The sequence below is a fragment of the Musa acuminata genome, chromosome BXJ1-8 (genome assembly GCF_036884655.1).
Source record: "Musa acuminata AAA Group cultivar baxijiao chromosome BXJ1-8, Cavendish_Baxijiao_AAA, whole genome shotgun sequence".
Lineage (NCBI taxonomy): Eukaryota > Viridiplantae > Streptophyta > Magnoliopsida > Zingiberales > Musaceae > Musa > Musa acuminata.
The window spans coordinates 2,473,926-2,496,257 of record NC_088334.1 but is presented as its reverse complement, the minus strand read 5'-3'; the positions used below and the strand labels follow the sequence as shown (position 1 = coordinate 2,496,257).

The 22,332-nt window shown below is 38.1% G+C and overlaps 1 protein-coding gene across 3 annotated transcripts; it reads right to left on the bottom strand.

The window, feature by feature from the left end:
- Positions 1-162: 162 nt before the first annotated feature.
- LOC103993956 (uncharacterized) lies at positions 163-20,821 on the bottom strand. Of its 3 annotated transcripts, XM_065194674.1 has the most exons (10): positions 20,546-20,816; positions 19,055-19,149; positions 17,885-17,952; positions 17,648-17,691; positions 15,131-15,208; positions 13,772-13,925; positions 3,333-3,512; positions 1,358-1,423; positions 1,123-1,268; positions 163-288 (listed from the first exon to the last, which is right to left on the bottom strand). In XM_065194674.1, the coding sequence occupies exons 1-9, from the start codon at positions 20,686-20,688 to the stop codon at positions 1,158-1,160; spliced, it is 939 nt and encodes a 312-aa protein (XP_065050746.1). In that variant the 5' UTR covers positions 20,689-20,816; the 3' UTR covers positions 163-288; positions 1,123-1,157. The 3 variants fall into 3 exon arrangements, with proteins under 3 accessions (XP_065050746.1, XP_009412474.2, XP_065050747.1); XM_009414199.3 differs by lacking the exon at positions 163-288 and having other exon boundaries at positions 963-1,268; XM_065194675.1 differs by lacking the exons at positions 163-288; positions 1,123-1,268; positions 1,358-1,423; positions 3,333-3,512 and adding an exon at positions 3,667-13,271 and having other exon boundaries at positions 20,546-20,821.
- Positions 20,822-22,332: the final 1,511 nt, after the last annotated feature.

Genomic DNA, 22,332 nt, shown 5'->3' with positions numbered 1-22,332 from the left:
CACTCAAATCACCCAAAAGATCCTACGAGAGGTTATGCACGTGTGGGAACAATGCGTTGATTGAGGTTTCAATGAAGTGACCTTCTCATTTATTAATTAAGATGGTGCTTGCTGAAGTGACATTTTTCTTTATTAATATGCTCATTCAGAATGCTTGAAAGTGTGACTCTGCATCTGAACTGATTGAATGGGTGGTCCCGACAAGAGGTAAAATACTGTTTGAGCTAAGGAGGAGCACCTTTTCTTTTTGTCTTCTATGCGAACTCTGACAAAGGCAAGAAACGTAACCTGCACCAGTTTCAATTTTGGGCCATTAGAGACATGATGGACAGACTGATAAATACAAGAAGTAACAGTAAATATTTTGTTGGATGGACTTGGAGTTCAGTAACTAAGAGCAAATCAGAAGGACACATGAGACCGTGGTTAATACTGATGTAGGAATAATATTCAGATACTAATCAAGATTAATTCTCTCAAAAGAATTTATAATGACGTTTATTATTATTTATTTTTCTAAAGTTAATTAGAAATATAAACATTTGAATGATTAATCGGAGTTTATTGGGTGCATATTTGTATGATCCTAATATTTGAATGAATATTGTAAATGTATGCATATGTACGTTGTATTTAAATTTGTAGGAGGATCCTTAAACTACAATGGGACAGTCATGTAAAATCATCTTCTAAAGAAAAAGGGGCTAAAAATATTGGATTTAGTTGCAGATAAATGGAAGAAAAATTCAAATTTCTCTCACCGATCATTTTGGCCTCTCAATCTGCCAAGTTGTGCCAAGTTGGTGAGTTGCTTTCTTAAAACTGGTCCACATAATTTGCCCTCACTGATCAATGTGTTTCACGAGGTACACTGCATCCTACCAATTTATGATTGAAATTGCATTATTCAAAAATTGGAAAGGAATAATACTATGCCGTTTATGACCAATTACGTTATGGTATATCAAAATGGAATCCTCCAGTGGCTCCCAATCATATGAGACCCACATGAGATCAGGTTGATTTGCATAATTACTCTCTCAAATATACATATTTTCACATACATTATTCTTTAATAGTTGATCATCACAACACAAAACAAATAGTGCATCAATAAATTACCAGAACGAAGCAGTGCTGCAACCTGGAGACACACTTCACAAGGACGAACAAGTTGAATGGTCTGCTAAATGCATCAGCCAACCTTTGAAATAGGGCACAGATTCCATTTCTGTGCGTGAGAGGGCACCTAAAGGGGTGATTGTAATCTGGGAGAAGAAAAAAGATGTCAACATTATCGATGGCTGTTCTTTCGGTATTTTAATTTTAGAGAAAAGAAAGCAGGAAACAAACTGACATATCCTTCTTCCATGGCCCTGTGATCTGTGTCCTCTTCCGCTTCTACACTATTCTTCTTGATAATCTGTTCAATGTATGGAAAAGAGTTACATCAATGATCATATTCATTCCAATTTTTCATTAGCAAGATAGAATTTTGATGCCCGTTGGATTTCTCGAAAAAAATTCCTATATGCATATCAAAAAACGTATGCAAGTCTACATGCATGGATCTACACAACTATACTATGTAATAGAAATTAAATAGATTCAATTAGCACAAACTCAAAGTCTTGGATGTGAAGAAATGCCAGCCAGATTTATCGGAAGATAGGACAGAATCATATTTGATTGTTTATTCTCACTTTTCGTTCTTTTCTAGTCACACTTGATTGCTCTTCACTAATTATTTGTAACTACAGGACGCTTGGGAGAAAAGAAGGCCAGAATCATATTTGATTGTTTATTCTCACTTTTCGTTCTTTTCTAGTCGCACTTGATTGTTCTTCACTATTTATTTGTAACTACAGGATGCTTAGGAGAAAAGCAGGCCAGAATCATATTTGATTGTTTATTCTCACTTTTCGTTCTTTTCTAGTCACACTTGATTGCTCTTCACTAATTATTTGTAACTACAGGACGCTTAGGAGAAAAGAAGGCCAGAATCATATTTGATTGTTTATTCTCACTTTTCGTTCTTTTCTAGTCGCACTTGATTGTTCTTCACTAATTATTTGTAACTACAGGATGCTTAGGAGAAAAGCAGGCCAGAATCATATTTGATTGTTTATTCTCACTTTTCGTTCTTTTCTAGTCACACTTGATTGCTCTTCACTAATTATTTGTAACTACAGGACGCTTAGGAGAAAAGAAGGCCAGAATCATATTTGATTGTTTATTCTCACTTTTCGTTCTTTTCTAGTCGCACTTGATTGTTCTTCACTAATTATTTGTAACTACAGGATGTTTAGGAGAAAAGCAGGCCAGAATCATATTTGATTGTTTATTCTCACTTTTCGTTCTTTTCTAGTCACACTTGATAGTTCTTCACTAATTATTTGTAACTACAGGATGTTTAGGAGAAAAGAAGGCCAGAATCATATTTGATTGTTTATTCTCACTTTTCGTTCTTTTCTAGTCACACTTGATTGTTCTTCACTAATTATTTGTAACTACAGGATGCTTAGGAGAAAAGCAGGCCATAGGCGAGAAATTAGATAAATTCTAGGCTTTATCTAAGCATTCAGGCTGTTGCTTAGCTTAAAACTCACAGATCAATAAGTTCCAAGTGATGAGGTGGAGTGGACAGCTAGATGACCTAGAAAGACCACCTATGTGGCCAAGGTAGTGTGCCTGTGGCAGAAATGCTCAATTCTTACATGAAGTTTTCTCAACCTATTGTCTTCTCCAAAAGCAGGTTTGACAAAAAAGGGCTCAACTATGACAAGGAGGTTTATGATGAATAAACGAACAGAGGCTTTTTTACCTGAATCACAGAATAAAGAAATCTTCATGAAAGGCATATGATGTCAAAATGTCATGTTACCATTGGTGGATTGACCTACATCATCTAGTTTTTGAGGAAATTGTTACTATAGCTGAATTCCCCCCATACCATACCATTTATTATCCTGGATAAATAATAGGCCCCCAAAAAAAAATTTCCTGGCATAACTTGTCATCATGTTGATGAGTAGTTTGCAGCAGTTGCATATGTACTATAAAATCAGTAACATTGGTATTAACACTATAACAGCTAAATGGAATGCAAGAATAGAGAACAACTGGTATTGAAAATTACAAGAAATGAGAAATTAAATGCAATTAGTAAACAATTAAAATGTAAGACAAACCTTTGAAGAGATCTAGAGAACACATGTATGATCACTCTACAATAAGAGATGACAAACACGAAATAGGAGGAACATGTGATGAATTTCTGCGGATAAGGATTGTGAACTCAGCACATGGCTGTTAAGAAAGAAAATATTTACCACCCTCTTAAACAAGAGTTCATCTTCCACCAGACTTGATGATGCATTGTTACCAAAGCCCGATGCAGAGTCAACATCCATATTTGCAGTTTGATAGGTCTCTACAGCTGGTGTGCTAGTTTTTGTTTGCTCCCACCCAAATCTGATCATAAATTTTCCCTGCTTTGTTATCTTGAATCCCTGTTGGCAACCACAACAAACAGCATACACAAACATCGTCTCCAAACCAATCCATGTTAAACTATCATCAGCTGACAAACTGTTCAGTGGCTAAAGAAGGTGATACATAAGAGCTGAATAACCTAACATCAGGCACCCTTGAACATGCCTAAAAAGAATATTCAAGAATGAATATGATATAGGATGTCAGGATAAAAAATTTGATGAAAGAGGAAAGACATAAAGAGAGTATCTTGCAATAGACTTGTGGGAAAAGTGAGAGGAACTGTAGCAGGATAAAGACCTAGTTTGTCGATATAAATATTTATGGGAAAAAATAACACATGCCAACAAATGCTAATGTGGACTAACAGCATGCATGGAATAAGAGTACAGAGATGCGCCTCATTAAAGAATTAAAGAACATATTTCCTACGTGTATATCAACTTTGAAGCAAAATAGAGATTGACATGTCTCTCAAAGACGTGTTCAACCCTTACAATCTAAATCTTGATTACTATCTCAATTTGGAAGCAAAATAGAGATTGATGTGTCTCTCAAAGACGTGTTCTGTTAGGATCGAGAGCACTAAGAGGGGGGGGTGAATTAGTGCAGCGGAAATCTTACAGCGATTAAAATCCAAAAGCTGCGTTCGTTCAAAAACTATTATGATGCAAAAGCTAATTCTCAGTTTGTATCTAAGTGCAGTTTGCGTCTAAGCGCAGATTGCGTCTAAGCGCAGTTTTGCGTCTAAGCGCAGTTTACGTCTAAACTCAGATTTACGTCTAAACGCAGATTTACGTCTTAACGCAAATTTACGTCTAAACGCAGATTTACGTCTAAACGCAGTTTTACGTCTAAACGCAGATTTACGTCTAAACTCAGATTTGCGTCTAAACTTAGATTTACGTCTAAACGCAGATTTACGTCTAGACGTAGTTTTACGTCTAGACGCAGATTTACGTCTAAACTTTGAAACTCGTTTGTATACTCGCAGAAGGCAGTATGCAGTTGAAATCAAGACGTAAACGTGAACTGAGATCTGATGATTGTGCGAGGAAAGCCGATTTACGTCTGAATGCAGTTTTACTTCTAAATGTTGAAACTCGTTCGTAGAATTGTAGAGGACAGTTTGCAGTTATCAATAGGATCAAAATGTAAGTGTAAACTGCAAAGAATCTCGTTCGTAAAAGCACGGAACACAGTTCTGCAGAATCAAACGTAAACGTAAACTGTAATGTATGAAAATACGAATTTACGTCTGAATGCAGATTCGGAAGAACAGCACTTAGAACTTGTTCGTGAAAGCGCAGAGAGCAGTAGTAATGAAGGAGGTTTGCAGTAATGATAAAGTGCTCAAGAATAAACGCAAACCAGAGATTTAGAGTGGTTCGGTCAGCCTTGACCTACTCCACTTTTGGCTTCCTCCACCGACGAGGTTGCCGACGTCAACTAGGGGCCTTCCTTCAATAGGCGAAGGCCAAACTGCCCTTTTACAAATTCTCTCCTTTTGACAGGCTCAGGAGACAACCTTTACAGACCTTTCTCTCCTCACTTTACAACTGAAAACTTGAAGAACAGAAGGAGGAGACTTAAAGGCTTTACAACACTTTTGAGCTCTTAGAATCACAGAAAAGATCAAGATTTCGGTGTAGGTCTGTTACTTTTCCATGCTGAATAGGTGGGGTATTTATAAGCCCCAACCCAATTCAAATTTCGAGCTCAAAACGATCAAATCCCGGAATTCCGGGATCAGGCGGTTGCACCTCTTGACTGGAGAGGTGGCACCGCCTGGCAGAGCTCGAAGTCTGAGCTCAGGCGGTTGCACCTCTCGACTGGAGAGGTGGCACCGCCTGGCAGAGCTCGAAGACTGAGCTCAGACGGTTCCACCTTCTCTGTCAGGGGTGGTTGCACCTTCCTGCCAGAGCTTCGAAGACCGAGCTCAGGCGGTGCATCTCCTGACCAGAGAAGTTTCTCTTCTCTGCCAGAGGTGATCGCACCTTTCTGCCAGAGGTGGTTGCACCACTCTGCCAGAGCTCGAAGACCGAGCTCAGGCGGTGCATCTCCTGTCCTGAGAGGTTGCAGCTCTCTGCTAGAGCTCGAAGACCGAGCTCGGTGGTTGCATCGCCTGCCAGAGCTCGAAACTTGAGCTCTGGCGGTGCTACCTCTCGACAGAGGAGGTTGCACCGCCCAATCTCGCTTGGAGACTGAGCCCTGGGCGGTTGCACCTCTTGGCTGGGGCGGTTGCACCGCCCAGTCTCGCTGGGAGACTTAGCCTGGGCGGTGGCACCTCCTGCTGGGGCGGTTGCACCTCTTTTCACTATTTCAGCTCACTTGGTTTGGCTCCAAACTTGGCCCAAACCAATCCGAACTTGAGCCTAATTGGCCCCTACTTGGGTTATAGGATTAACACCTAATCCTAACCCTAATTAACGTGCTAACTATGATTTTAAAGACATTTTCTAAGCTATTACAAAGTCCGCAAGTCAAGACTTCTTCTGGCGAGCTTCCGGCAAACTTCCGACGGTCTTCCGATGAACTCTCGGAAACCATTCTGTGGACTCCCGGCAAGCTCCTAGACTTCACGATTTGATCATAGCGAGTTCCAACGAGCTTCTTCGGCAAGCTCCGATCTTTCTCGGCGAGCTCCGTGAACTTCCAACGAACCTTCTGGCGAGCTTCCGAAAAACCCTTCGGCAAGCTCCCAACTCTTTCTTGGCTGGTTCCGGTAGCATTCCCGACGAACCTTCGGACTTCCGTCGAACTCTCGAACTCGCAACAAATCCTTCGCGCTTGACTCCGACACTTTGTTTCGCTTTATGTCTTCATCGTTATCATAGTTAATCCTGCACAACAAAACAAAAACTTCGATCGAGACAATTAATCCTAAGCAATTAACCAAGTTGTCCGACATGTCATTGGTCCCTCGACGCTTCATCTGATTCTTCGGCACATCGTCCTCTCCTGCAGCCTATTGCCCAATCGGCCAGTTGACTCTGCAACTCCGATATCCTTGGCACAATACCTGCTCTTCTTGGCCCGATGCCCGATTCCACGGCCCGAAGCCTTCTGTCGATACGTCGACCGATCCACCGGCCCGACGTCCAATCTTCTGACATGTTCCTTTGGCACAACATGATTTTCCTGCTTTAATTGTCTCATCCTGATCAAAGCATCCTGCGTCACTCAAAACGCAGATTAAATCATAAACATATATCAAGTAGTTTCATTATCAAAATACGAGATTCAACAATCTCCCCCTTTTTGATGATGACAACCACTTGATGACGGAGTTAAACTTAACTCCCGGAGTTTAAACAAACTCCCCCTATCAATATGCCATATTGATAGAACCTTGAATTCAAACTGAATTCAAGCCATTGCAATATTCATCATGAATACTTGCAACACGTCAACATGACGGAGTTAAACTTAACTCTCGAAGTTTAAACAAACTCCCCCTATCAATATGCCATATTGATAGAACCTTGAATTCAAACTGAATTCAAGTTATTGCAATATTCATCATGAATACTTGCAACACATCAACATGAACATATGCATAAACTTATGCATCACATGTCATGTCATCAACATACTTCTCCCCCTTTGTCATCAACAAAAAGGAGAAGTATCACAATCAAGTGTGATATAGATTCAACTCATTGCATGAAAAACATAGTATCAAGTTTTATCATAATGCAATCTTTGGAGCTAGAAGATTTAGCAAGTATTTCATCATGCTTAGAACATTCATGCTATCAAGTTTTAGATATGCAAGTTTTATAGCATATAAGATAGCAAGTTCTACATCATGTAAGCTAGCAAATTAGAGATGTTCAAGAAGGCAACTCTTGCTTCTTGAAAATTTTGCTCACTTTGCTAGATGCGCAAGTTAGCATTTTTGCCTCTTTTGAGATAGCAACTTTTTGCTTCTCTTTAGACCAACAAGCTAGCAATTTTTACGATATACAAGTTTCACAATATATAAGCTAGCAAAAATTTCGAAAGCAAATACAAGATAGCTTTCTTGTGTAAGCTCATGATTCTTGCTTCCTATTGCAATGTGCAAATTGCAAGTTTTGCTTCAACTAGGATATTCAAGATAGTGATGTTCAAGAAGACAATTTTTCTTCTTGAAATGAGCAAGTTAGCAATCTTTGCTACTTAAGATAGGCAAGCAAGCAGTCAAGTTTTTGCATCTTCTTGACTTGTACAAGCTAGCTATCTCCCCCTTTGTCATTGTAAAAAAGGAAGAGAGAATACAGTTTTGTAGTTCTTTTTTCCTTTTACAACGATTTCAAAATCATGACAAAGGATGAATAATCAAGTTATGAATGTCAAGACAATTTTTCATCATGAATATTTTATCATTGCATGCATCATTATCATAAGTTGAAGTATTACATGCATGATATCATATCACCATTCATAATTACATTAATGTTTCAATATAGCAATTTCTTCTCAAAATGTGTAACTTGGCACTCATAGCATTTTAGATCATGATTTGCATCATATGCAATACATCACATCATAATTAGAAAGCACAAGTATTGCATGCATAATTGCACATCATAAATGTTTCATATCATGATGGTATCAATTTTGTCAAATTATATCCTACCATGCATGATCAAAACTTCTCCCCATTTTATCATTGAAAACAAGAAGAAGGTAGGGGGAAGAGCATAAAAGTGTTAAATATTTCAATTATTTCAAGGCATTTACATCATAGATCAAGTCATGATTCATGATTCATCATAAATCAAGTTAGTTTTCAATCATCACATAAGGCATTTAAGGAATTTTTGAAACATAGGAGAATGATTAATTTAAACATACAATGTTTCAATCCAATTCAAGTCATGAATATTAATGCTTTCATATTGTGAGTATTAATTTATGAATACCACAAGATATTATTTGTGACTTCAATTTTGCAAGATCAAGATTATGATTTAGATAAAACTTATTCAAATCAAATCATTAACTTGAAATTCATAATCTAGTTATTAAAATTAATTTCGAGATTCACAAAATATCATGAAATCATTAATCTCGATCAGATAGGAAAAGCATTTTTTAAGAGATTTTTTTTTTTTTTATCTAAGCATGCCTTAATCTTTATATGCCAAATTAAGATAAGAATGAAAGTTCAAGACATAAGGCAAAGAAATCTTGTATTATGAAATATATGATATCAAGGCTCATGATTCATTCGAAAAGATATAGTACAAAGAGCAACTTGAAACATTCTTATCAAGATCACATTTTAAAATATTCCAAGTTTCAAGATATCAATATGACACTTTATTGAATTGCATTTCATTTGAAGAACTCCTTTTTGATAAATGTAGGGAGCATAATGAACGATCTTGATTTATAAAGAGCTTCATGTTATAATTATCAAGATCATGATTTTAATAATTATTCTCTTTAGCAAAGAATCACAAAAGCACTTTATTTTTGCATAGGAAATCTCATTGTATTATGATTTATAAATTCTTTTTCTGCACATGAATCATAGGAGATATGAATGTGAAACAAATCTTTGCAAGCAAAAACACTATCATTCATATTTCAAGATGGAATTTATAAGCATGAATCATTTCATCAAATCCATTTTAGAAAAATATTTTTCATAAGTGTATGAGAAAATCCGATTGTTATGATACCAATTGTTGAGTGAATCCGAAAATGAAATTAACACTTTCATATATTCAGACATGATTTTTGCTATAGATCTTGAAATTAAATCAAGAAGATCAAACAAGCTCATGATCATGGATAACTTAAAATCTCATGCATAAAATTATTGATAACCATTTAATATTACATCTTTATGCATTACTTTAAATCAAACGTGATTTCATTCAACAATGTTAATCAAACATGATATACATTTTTACTTCTTTAACCATGATCAAAATCAATTTGTTTGTTTATCATAAAATATGTAATATTGTCATTTTCGAAATTATCAGCATGATCATGTATTTTTATTTTTAAACATGTAATTTTCAAGAAAATTAATTCTAAACTAAAAAAGAAAATACATTATGAAAGCATCAAGTAATTTCAAAATAAACCAAAGGCATTTTAATTACCTCAACGTCGTAGGCTGGTAAGGCGTAGTTTGCCCCCTCGCTTTTGTTGACTTTCTCATCTTCGGAGGAGCTCGATTCATCCCAATTTTCGTTCTTCTTCTTGCGTTTGAAGCAAGTAGTTCCATTCTTTTTGCTTTTTAATTTTCGTTTCATTTGTAGTTTAAGTTCATCATCACTTGAGCTTATGCTCGAGTGGTCTTCAAATGTTCTATGTCCCAAATCCTTTCTGTTCTTTGGAAGGTTGGTTTGTTCATCATTGTCCTCATCACTTGAGTCCTCGCTCAAGTGGCATTCATTTGTCCAGAGTTCTAAATCCTTCCTGTTCTTTGGAAGGTGATTGTGTTCAACATGTTCATCATGTGCATTGTGCACCATTTCATATGTCATCAATGAACCAATTAGTTCTTCAAGTGGTAAGTTGTTTAGATTTTTAGCTTCTTGTATTGCAGTCAGTTTTGAATCCCACTTTTTAGAAAGAGAACGCAAAATCTTATTTACGAGTTCAAAATCCGAAAAACATTTTCCAAGAGCTCTTAAACTATTGACGACATCCGTGAAACGGGTGTACATGTCGCCTATAGTCTCGCTTGGTTGCATTCGAAAAAGCTCAAAGTCATGCAATAAAAAGTTAACTTTCGAGTCTTTGACTCTACTAGTTCCCTCATGCGTGATTTCAAGTGTTCGCCAAATGTCAAAAGCTGTTTCGCACATAGAAATCCGATTGAACTCATTTTTGTCCAAAGCGCAAAATAAGGCATTCATAGCCTTTGTATTTAAAGAAAAATACTTCTTCTCCAAATCCGACCATTCGTTCGTCGGTTTAGAGGGAAGTTGAAAACTGTTTTCAATGATATTCCATAAATCCAAATTCGTAGAAATCAAGAAAACTCTCATTCGAGTTTTCCAATAAGTGTAGTCCAATCCGTTAAACAACGGTGGACGAAAGACCGAAAAGCCCTCTTGAAGAGCCATTTCTCACGGGTGTAAATCCGATAGAGAGTCAACCCCGCTCTGATACCAATTGTTAGGATCGAGAGCACTAAGAGGGGGGGGTGAATTAGTGCAGCGGAAATCTTACAGCGATTAAAATCCAAAAGCTGCGTTCGTTCAAAAACTATTATGATGCAAAAGCTAATTCTCAGTTTGTATCTAAGTGCAGTTTGCGTCTAAGCGCAGATTGCGTCTAAGCGCAGTTTTGCGTCTAAGCGCAGTTTACGTCTAAACTCAGATTTACGTCTAAACGCAGTTTTACGTCTAAACGCAGATTTACGTCTTAACGCAAATTTACGTCTAAACGCAGATTTACGTCTAAACGTAGTTTTACGTCTAAATGCAGATTTACGTCTAAACTCAGATTTGCGTCTAAACTTAGATTTACGTCTAAACGCATATTTACGTCTAGACGTAGTTTTACGTCTAGACGCAGATTTACGTCTAAACTTTGAAACTCGTTTGTATACTCGCAGAAGGCAGTATGCAGTTGAAATCAAGACGTAAACGTGAACTGAGATCTGATGATTGTGCGAGGAAAGCCGATTTACGTCTGAATGCAGTTTTACTTCTAAATGTTGAAACTCGTTCGTAGAATTGTAGAGGACAGTTTGCAGTTATCAATAGGATCAAAATGTAAGTGTAAACTGCAAAGAATCTCGTTCGTAAAAGCACGGAACACAGTTCTGCAGAATCAAACGTAAACGTAAACTGTAATGTATGAAAATACGAATTTACGTCTGAATGCAGATTCGGAAGAACAGCACTTAGAACTTGTTCGTGAAAGCGCAGAGAGCAGTAGTAATGAAGGAGGTTTGCAGTAATGATAAAGTGCTCAAGAATAAACGCAAACCAGAGATTTAGAGTGGTTCGGTCAGCCTTGACCTACTCCACTTTTGGCTTCCTCCACCGACGAGGTTGCCGACGTCAACTAGGGGCCTTCCTTCAATAGGCGAAGGCCAAACTGCCCTTTTACAAATTCTCTCCTTTTGACAGGCTCAGGAGACAACCTTTACAGACCTTTCTCTCCTCACTTTACAACTGAAAACTTGAAGAACAGAAGGAGGAGACTTAAAGGCTTTACAACACTTTTGAGCTCTTAGAATCACAGAAAAGATCAAGATTTCGGTGTAGGTCTGTTACTTTTCCATGCTGAATAGGTGGGGTATTTATAAGCCCCAACCCAATTCAAATTTCGAGCTCAAAACGATCAAATCCCGGAATTCCGGGATCAGGCGGTTGCACCTCTTGACTGGAGAGGTGGCACCGCCTGGCAGAGCTCGAAGTCTGAGCTCAGGCGGTTGCACCTCTCGACTGGAGAGGTGGCACCGCCTGGCAGAGCTCGAAGACTGAGCTCAGACGGTTCCACCTTCTCTGTCAGGGGTGGTTGCACCTTCTTGCCAGAGCTTCGAAGACCGAGCTCAGGCGGTGCATCTCCTGACCAGAGAAGTTTCTCTTCTCTGCCAGAGGTGATCGCACCTTTCTGCCAGAGGTGGTTGCACCTCTCTGCCAGAGGTGGTTGCACCACTCTGCCAGAGCTCGAAGACCGAGCTCAGGCGGTGCATCTCCTGTCCTGAGAGGTTGCAGCTCTCTGCTAGAGCTCGAAGACCGAGCTCGGTGGTTGCATCGCCTGCCAGAGCTCGAAACTTGAGCTCTGGCGGTGCTACCTCTCGACAGAGGAGGTTGCACCGCCCAGTCTCGCTTGGAGACTAAGCCCTGGGCGGTTGCACCTCTTGGCTGGGGCGGTTGCACCGCCCAGTCTCGCTGGGAGACTTAGCCTGGGCGGTGGCACCTCCTGCTGGGGCGGTTGCACCTTTTTTCACTATTTCAGCTCACTTGGTTTGGCTCCAAACTTGGCCCAAACCAATCCGAACTTGAGCCTAATTGGCCCCTACTTGGGTTATAGGATTAACACCTAATCCTAACCCTAATTAACGTGCTAACTATGATTTTAAAGACATTTTCTAAGCTATTACAAAGTCCGCAAGTCAAGACTTCTTCTGGCGAGCTTCCGGCAAACTTCCGACGGTCTTCCGATGAACTCTCGGAAACCATTCTGTGGACTCCCGGCAAGCTCCTAGACTTCACGATTTGATCATAGCGAGTTCCAACGAGCTTCTTCGGCAAGCTCCGATCTTTCTCGGCGAGCTCCGTGAACTTCCAACGAACCTTCTGGCGAGCTTCCGAAAAACCCTTCGGCAAGCTCCCAACTCTTTCTTGGCTGGTTCCAGTAGCATTCCCGACGAACCTTCGGACTTCCGTTGAACTCTCGAACTCGCAACAAATCCTTCGCGCTTGACTCCGACACTTTGTTTCGCTTTATGTCTTCATCGTTATCATAGTTAATCCTGCACAACAAAACAAAAACTTCGATCGAGACAATTAATCCTAAGCAATTAACCAAGTTGTCCGACATGTCATTGGTCCCTCGACGCTTCATCTGATTCTTCGGCACATCGTCCTCTCCTGCAGCCTATTGCCCAATCGGCCAGTTGACTCTGCAACTCCAATATCCTTGGCACAATACCCGCTCTTCTTGGCCCGATGCCCGATTCCACGGCCCGAAGCCTTCTGTCGATACGTCGACCGATCCACCAGCCCGACGTCCAATCTTCTGACATGTTCCTTCGGCACAACATGATTTTCCTGCTTTAATTGTCTCATCCTGATCGAAGCATCCTGCGTCACTCAAAACGCAGATTAAATCATAAACATATATCAAGTAGTTTCATTATCAAAATACGAGATTCAACATGTTCAACCCTGACAACCTAAATCTTGATTATCTTTTTCTCAGCTCTGATTGTCTTCTAAAATGATGACAAGAGAATTGCGAAAAGGTTGAGGATGAGTCTAGAAGCCTAATGATCACTTAACAAATCAATTTAGAAAATCCATTTCCAATTCCAACCTGAAATGTAAAACAATTAGAACAACAGTATTGTCATGACTTACATGTAAGTGTTTAACAGCTGTCTTAATATAATCATAAATTGGCTAATAATTTGTAACTTAATTCATATGATATTAAAGAACAATTCACAAACCATACTCCAATAACTAATGCTTAAACATTCCTAAATATGAGAAATGGTAAACAGGTACGGGAATACAAAACTTCCTAATACATATGTGCTAATTATGTTGTGCTCTAAGACAGTTAAGGACTCAAATATTACCCTGTGATTTGCAACATCTGTTGGCACAATTATGTTCAAAAATGAACCTTCAGGATATGTCTTGGTTTTCAGCTCATTCAGTACAGCATTTATGAGAGGCAAACAAGCATCTGCAGCAAGCCTCAGGGCATGAACATTGCTCTTCCCTTCCTTCCTGGAAAACCAGTTAAGTGGCACAAAATAAGTATCATCTACCTCAACTAGAAAATATTCATCGCTTGAGATGTAAAAATGAACAAATAGCCCACCAAATTGTATAACTTCTCATCTAGAATAACATTTATATTTAAAACTTGAAATCTAGTCGACCAAGATACCAGTTGGTAATATCTAGACAAACATAAAAGACTCTGCATCCATGCATGATGGTTGCAGGTACAATTGCATGACATGAATGTATAATACATGTCATAATTCATTTATCTTATATTATACAGCCATGATCAAAAACTTACATTGCACTTGGATACAAAAGTTCATTATGCATGTTAAAGTTCTACACTTCAGGTGCCAGATCTGTACCAGTCCATTAGTGTAGTATGGAACCAAAATAAGTGATGCAATATGTACTACAACTCAAAATAATGAAATAAATAATCTTACCAGTCACATACCATGAACCAAACCAAGTGATCTACCATGTATCTCTATTCTTATTACGATTTGGAACAATTCACATTCCAGGTAAATCAACATGTCTTATGTGTGAGTTTGAATCGCCAATGCTTTGGATGGGAATTTGTTCTAGTCCACTGGCCATGTCTTTCTGATTATCATCCATCTATGTCCAATTTTCAGCCAAAACGTAATATGTTTGCAGTTGGATAATCTACATCATAAAAGATACCTCCTATAGCCTGTAATTCCTATGACACAAATGACAATCAATGAATTATGTAATATGTTCACTTCAAAACAAGTAAAATGTACATAAATAGTTACAACCAGTGAGGATTAGTTTACCATATTCCTATCATTCAGAATACAAAAGAAGATGCAAAGAATACCAAATGCTTGTTTGGCAAAGGTAGCAACTAGCTTTTGGTACTAGCCAATTTGCATTATACAGCTGAACAGAAAATTAATTTGTCAAAAGAAAATAAAATCACAAATATCTTGCCCTAGGAAATACATATAACAGTCCATAAGAAATGCTACACTATTGGTAGAGCTATGTTATTTTCACCAGTTAAATCACTATAGGATCAATTGAACCATTGAAATGTAAGGACAAATAAGTGCTGAAGATCATGCTGATAACACATGGAACACCTAAAAGATATTCCCTCCTGACAGGGTTATGGTACCATGAATTATCAGCAAGAATTCAACAGCCAAATGATAATAGTCCTGTCATACCAGTTATATGATATAGCTAAAGCAGGTACACCATATAAGAATGCTTCCCGCGCACCAGCTACTGTCCCAGAGTATACACTACATATGAAAGAAACAAGAACTGCTTATAAAAGGCGAAAATCTCTTATGTTGAACTCCAATCTACGAACCATCTTTTGAACATCAAAAAGCTAATAGCACGAACAATTATTCATGGTAAGCATTATAAATATATGCATATAAATCTGTGTTACGTGAACATATAGAAAGAAAAATGAGCTAACTATGGCACTATTGCAACAAAACACTCATTTTCCAACAACACCCACAATAATCATTTATGGACACCTACAAGAGCAAGCAAGTTGAAAAATCATTGGTGTCACAGTACTGCAGCAGGAAGATGAATTAGCTAACAAATTGATGGCTATGTGGCACTTAGTCTTCTTAATCAGCTGACTGGGTATCGTAAAAGAGAGAGTTAAAATGCCAAGGCAACATGCTTGCAAGACAAACAATGTTAGAAGAAGTTGCTTCTGGTGTTTCTCCTCCAAAACTCAAGTCAAGCAAGTGATAAATCCAAACCAAGTTATGTAGCAGCTAGAAGAGAAGCTGTATGTCAGTGGAGACAGATCTCAGAACAATTCTGGGAAGGATACATCACAATCCCAATTGAATCTAGGTCACTATGAATGTTCAGATGAGCATGATCAATTCTGGTCTTCCCAAGAGCCGAGCACAATGGTTAGGGACTTAAGATTCTCAGTCACCACTCTTGATCTCAGAACCTGAAGCCCCTGGGAGCTGGTTGGACTGCCAAATAGGATTTGAGAAGCCATGCAGGACATGACATGCACAAGGCATGCGACTTGCCAATTGTCATGGGTCATTTAAGTCAAAATGTAGCCTCGTCCAAGCCAATCCAAGATCCATTACCAATTTAACTAAAGTCTAAAAGGGATTCTCAAACTGGAGCAACACATTTTCAGAGATATCACAATGTAATTTTATGACTGAATTCTCCATCATGTCTTTAACACATTTTGAATAATCATAATTTTAAATGGACTTGACAATCTTTCCCTTAAAAACAAAAAAGTAAACAAAAGGAGACATAACTGAACCATTCATGTTTACAATCTGTGTTTAGGCATCCAGTAATCAGAACTTAGAACAGGGCGAAGATATAACATATGCTCCATACATATTTCAATATATGGCAAACTACCATACATGATGTGAATTTTTTTATTGGGAGTACCTCACAATAATAAATTCCTGTACAAGGATACTCTTCTCTTTGCATTCTAATTTAGCAGTTAGAGATGTGAGTTTTCTCATGATTCTCAAAGTACAATTCTGTAAAAGTTGTAAGCCTTCCAATTCTATATGTGAATGATATCCCTCTCCCCCTCCGATACGCATGTCATTTATATCCTCCCTTCCTCATATATCTTTTCATCTTCCTGCAAATTAATTTTGTGCATCAAGACCACTTACACCTAAACCTTAAGTACTTTGTTTTCTCTCAATTGGTCAACAATCATAGCTTAATGATAATTTTTAAAATACCCTTAAAAGAGGCTTTAGCCTTGCTAATTTGGCTTTCAGATTAACCATCAAAGACTAATATTACAGAAATGCATTTAGCCAAAGAAGAGTCTCCAAATCCTTTCTCTTCTCAACCTTTTTCTTAAGACTTTCAATTGCGTCAAATCTTTGTTCCCTGAATGTAGAATTGATTTAAATCCTTTACCCTGATATCCGGTCTCATCACTTGCACCAATTTAATCTTGAGTCTGCAAAGACAGTGTCCAGGAATGTCATCCCAAAACAAATAAACATCACTTTAGAAACTAATGATATTGAAGAGTATCTACTGCTCCAATCTGTAAACCAGCTGTTTTGATTGCTTTCTTGGCCTCCCCTACTTCTAGAAGGTTTTTGAGAAAACTGAACCATGACAAGAATTTGACATCAAAAGATATCAATTATCAAGAGATATAAACAAAGAGATTAACGTGATTTATTATCAAAGATGATAATAAAAATTGAGTAAATAGAACAAGTAGATTCAAAATTTGAAATTCTAGGATGCTTTAAACAAAATCTAACAAATGATTTAATCAAAAACCTTCATATTCCAAAGTTCCCCAAGAAAGGAATGGCGTAGAATACATGAAATAATTCTTATTTGTAAACAACAACAACAGAGACAACAACTATTATTGATCGGTAAACAAGCTGTGATGCCCCCACTATAATTTATTAGTAATTAAAAATAATATTCCCATTTTTTTGAAACAAACATCACAATGCAAAGATGGCCATTTTCTTTAGTTCCATTCTGTATGGGCACACATAGCAAACTACATGCAGAACTGAACAACTTCATCCAATATTCACCACTTTCACCATAAAAAATCCTCTTTAGAGTGCAATTCAGTTTCTTGAGTTACACTCTTAATTGTCATAGAATATAACTATTAAGATCTAAAAGACAGATACTATAGAAGACAATAACAACAGATTACTAACATGTGGTATCCACAGTTGCTACCAATATTGATGCCACTAATCACCTGAAACATGCAGAAAAAGGGGTAAATTTCCAATAACATATAACCTTTAGTTACTTAAGTATATGCAAGATGCACGACTGAGTACTATTGTTTAGCTAATAGCATAAGGTGCATAATAGTAGCCTCTGTTAGAGTAAAATATTTCAGTAACATAAAGCATGATTAGGCCATTTGGGTCAAGTAATAAGGTTACCAAATCAGGAATTGTACCAACAAAGAGTTTCCCAGAAATTCCCAAAGAAGCACAATCTGCAGGAGTGCCTGCAAATTGTATACACATATATCACTTTTACTAGAGTAATAAGATAACATCAGAATTAAGAATTTGTCAATCTAATTTCAAAACTGATGAGAGAAGTGGCAAAGTAGAGCCAAAATTCATGCCAGTGAAACTTAGAAAAAGCTAGTTTATGAGACCCAATCAAAACTCCAAAGGTTTGATGCCAGTTAGAAATCTCAATAGCAATGGTACTTGGTATTTAATTAGTGGCAGACGTTCAATAGGTTGTCTAATAAGAGTATTTTATTTTTTAGTTATAATATGATCAGCTAGAATCTCATGAATGTGGGATGTTTGGGGAAGATTCAGTAGAGAAGAAGAATATGAAGTTTGACGATCAAACCAAGTTATTGAAACCCCACATATTACTATGTTTCAAAGACTTTTAGCAGAGCAATGCAAGTTCTTCCCATCCACCAAGATCCGGGAATCACAGCCAATAGAGGAATTTGGTCCAAATCTCTTATCAAGAATAAAAAGCTCTACCACACTGAAAGTCTGAAATAATGGAAAAAGGCTCAAAGGAGCATGTAGGAAGCTAGCAGATTTTTTGGAAAGAACTTCCTCTTCTAGATGATGGTAAGATCAAACTTCTAGTTCAAAGATGTAATTCTATGCTTATGGAAATCTGAATTAAGGAATGGAAAGAATTGGTCAAGGGGTCAGATGCTTTTTAAACTCTAAAGAACTTCACACAGAGAATGCCCTTATCAGCTAAAACTCTAAATGAATTAATACACAGAGCAATATGCCTCTCACCTCTTCCTGTGGCCAGTTCTCTTTAACATTTTAAAAGACCACCTTTTTTGTGGTCCAGGTGCCCATAAATGAATAATTGTACAGAGTATTAAAACTATAGAGAGCGGGACCACCATAGAGAAACTTTAGCAGAAATCAATTTTGGACTGCAAAACATTGAGACATGACTTCTTAGATTTCAACGAAAACAATAATCATGGAATGCCACTGGTAAAAAAATTCAATCTAATATAAATTAGTTGAAGGCTTGCCTCAAAACAAAAGTGTCATTGGTAAACAAAGGATACTAAGTAGCCAGAAGCAATAGTAGATAGTTGGAAGAACCTGATACTGCAAAAGCTGTAGCACCCATAATCTCAACACGTTTAGCACTGAGAGGACGACGCCAAGTAATGCCATGTCCAACACCAGATTGGTCACTGCATATATCATGAGAGAAGACAGTTTACCATGTCATGGTAAGTGCACTTTGATTGTTATCCCATTCTGTGCAACAATCAATTTTATGATACAAAGGTGCCATAATTCTGAACAAGGAGTGTATTATCTTGGCATGTTAGGCATAAGGCAACAAACATTTCCACTACTACAACATCAGAGGTGTAACATTTTCAAACAAGAATTTTGTCATGTTAATATGGTGGACACAGTTCAATTTTGCAATGTCCGCAAAGCACTTGACCTGTATAAAGCCATGCCAGGATAAAGATGTGTGCTGAACCAAAAACCTTGAGTCAAGAGTGTTAAGAGACATCTGTATGAGATCAATTGAATTAATACACTTGCATTGATCTTGTTATGCATGATTGACCGTGTGACATAATATGCAGTATAGGCCAATTGGACTTGGCATTGACCAGGTCCGACACTAAAATCTATGGTTTTTCAATCAGCTATAATTATCCCAACATCTTCAGATATGCCAAAGCATATGCTCAAATATGGCCAATAACCATTGAGTCCAACTGATACCAGTGGATTCTAGTAGGTCCTGGTAGAATTTAATCAGTTCCAACGAGTACGTACAATTCGAGTCACTTTATAGCTTTTTATGGCTTATTTATATTTAGATATGTAGTCAGACGACAGATACTGCCTGAAACAAGCACAATGAGCACCCCTAATCCCTGATTAAACTGCACAGCAGCATCCCTTGGTTTTCATATCTCAGCTAAGTCCAGATACACCCTGAACACTGGGTAAGAGCTCAGAATTCCTGGTTGCTGGTAGCATGATATGAGCCGATCTGGTAAAAGGGATTGCTTTATATTTCGACAAGAAAATGTTGTACATATCCAATATCAGGAAATAGCTGCAACAGAATCAGTTTGCAGCACCCACGTAGGCATATGAGATGCGATCAACAAGGCTGGTAAAAGGCGGCAACAAAAAAATCTAGCTATTAGTTTCTTGGGCCTCACTGGCCTCCATCTACTGCTAAATCAAGCTTCTGCTTTAGCAGACTTCATATTTGTGACCTCCGTCAATTGATAAAACAAGAAAAAGGAACAAAAAGATGATGTCCTACACCGAACAATGACACTTAATCCCCATATTCCAAGAATAGTAGTCCGAGTACTCGCCAGTTCAGCACAATTTCCTCAATCTCTAGACGTGAAACAGCAAGATGCCAACGTTTCAATTACTGACAACTTCTCACCAAAGAAACATTACGAAATCAAGCACGAAGGTTCCGTATTGCGATAAAGAAACGGATCATAACGAGAAACTCCAAAAGAGCAAGAAAGAACATCGTGAGACTACGCATCGAAGGTTCTGTACTGGCGGAAACCAAAGAAATAGAGCAGGGCTCACGAATCGGGAGCGCAGACGAGGACGCGGTACCGATCGGCGGCGACGAGGAGGTCGACGAGGAACCGGAGCCCCGGCGCGTCGATGCCGTCGTCGTTGGTGACCATCAGACTGGGGCGAGGATCGGCAATCGCCGTCCCGTCCATCGCACGCCCACAAACACTGGGGAGGGTTCGTCGTTATTTGCGAGGATTTGTCGGGAAAAGGGCACGGAGATCGAGACTGGTACTCAAACCATGTAGCTTTTCTCCGTTTGTTATTTCGGGTCTTCGATAAGTCAAATTAATAGAATCCATCCGACGTAACGGAACAATAGCATATTTACCACTAAATGTTCCAACATAATATATATATGTCACTTATACGCCTCTCGTGCCTCTAAGCAAAGTGTCCCATAATTCTATATCTATCTATACAAAGAATAAAAAAGAAATCACGTAAAAAGAAGGTTTCCTTTCAATCTTGTTGGGAAATACGAGCGGCAAAGCAATTGACGAAAGTAATGAGTGTTTGTTTTATATTTTACTTATATTTATTAAATTTAATGACAATGAAAAGGAAGTAATTAAGTGTTTGGAGGGATATAATATAATATATATTTTTAAAATATAGGATTATGGTTTATTTTATCATGTGATTTTGGTTATGAATTTTTTAGGCCTTTATAGTTTACTTGTGTTTAAATAATCCTTATATTTTTAAAAATATAACATATAAACTTCTCCCGAAAATATAACATATAAGCTCCTCCCGTCAAATATGAGTTAACAAACATTTGAGTTTGACACGATATGCTAACTCATAATAAATCATTAATATAATAACATGTATAATTTATGGCTAAGATTTATTTTAATTATTATAATTTCGGTCATGGACTTTTTAAGTCCTTATAGTTTACTCGTGTTTAAAATAACTCTTATGCTTTTAAAAACGTAGCATATAATCCCCTCTTGTCAAGTCTGAGTTAATAGATGTCAGAGTCTACTTACATGGCATATTAACTCATAATACATTATTAATATAATGACATATGTAATTTAAGTTAAAAAAAAATTGAGACCATCATCAAAGGCGGGAGGAGGCATCGTTGTGGAAGCGACTACCAACAATAGCACCGAGCTGTTATTATATAGTAGGGCATTGTGAAAACTATCTACTAAATGTCACTCGCTAGCTCCAAGACATATACCATCGTATTGCCCACCACGACGTTGCCCGCCATTGTGAATGCCACTCATTTTGATCCTGACGAGTACCACCATACCTTGTAAGTCATCTTCCTCTGCGAAGTATGACATCACGAAGACGAAGAGTAGGCTAAAAGAAGCGATTAAGCTAGTCTATATAACCCTCCCACACCCACTTGCTCTCCTCAACCAGTTTATCGAGGAAGAGGAAGCGACGGATGAAAGTGGAGAGGCAAAGGTAGGAGAGGCTGGAGGCTGGAGGCGGAAGTGAGTGAGAGTTGGACCACCACGTCAAAGGCACGATGGGTGAAGGCATAGGAGAGGACGAAGTGGGAGACAGTGGGGATGAAGACGCCCAAGGCATGATAGGTGCCTAGCATCAAACTGGTTGACACACATCCACTTGAGACAGCACTGAAAGCTCCTAAGCTCATCATCAACACGGAATAGGTTACAAGCATACGACACTCTACTAGGCAGTAGTGGCTCGGTGCTATTACTGGTGGTCACTTCCATGATGATGCTTCCTCCCGCCATTGATAGAGATTCTAATTTTTTTTGAAAATCTTAAATTATATATATGACTCTAATGTCTATTAA

Coding starts and splice junctions, on each gene's coding strand:
- LOC103993956 (XM_065194674.1), bottom strand. CDS start 20,688: ATGGACGGGACGGCGATTGCCGATCCTCGCCCCAGTCTGATGGTCACC. Junction 17,953..19,054: donor TACAGCTTTTGCAGTATCAG/GTTCTTCCAACT, acceptor TACAATTTGCAG/GCACTCCTGCAGATTGTGCT. Junction 13,926..15,130: donor TTAGCTATATCATATAACTG/GTATGACAGGAC, acceptor CTGGTTTTCCAG/GAAGGAAGGGAAGAGCAATG.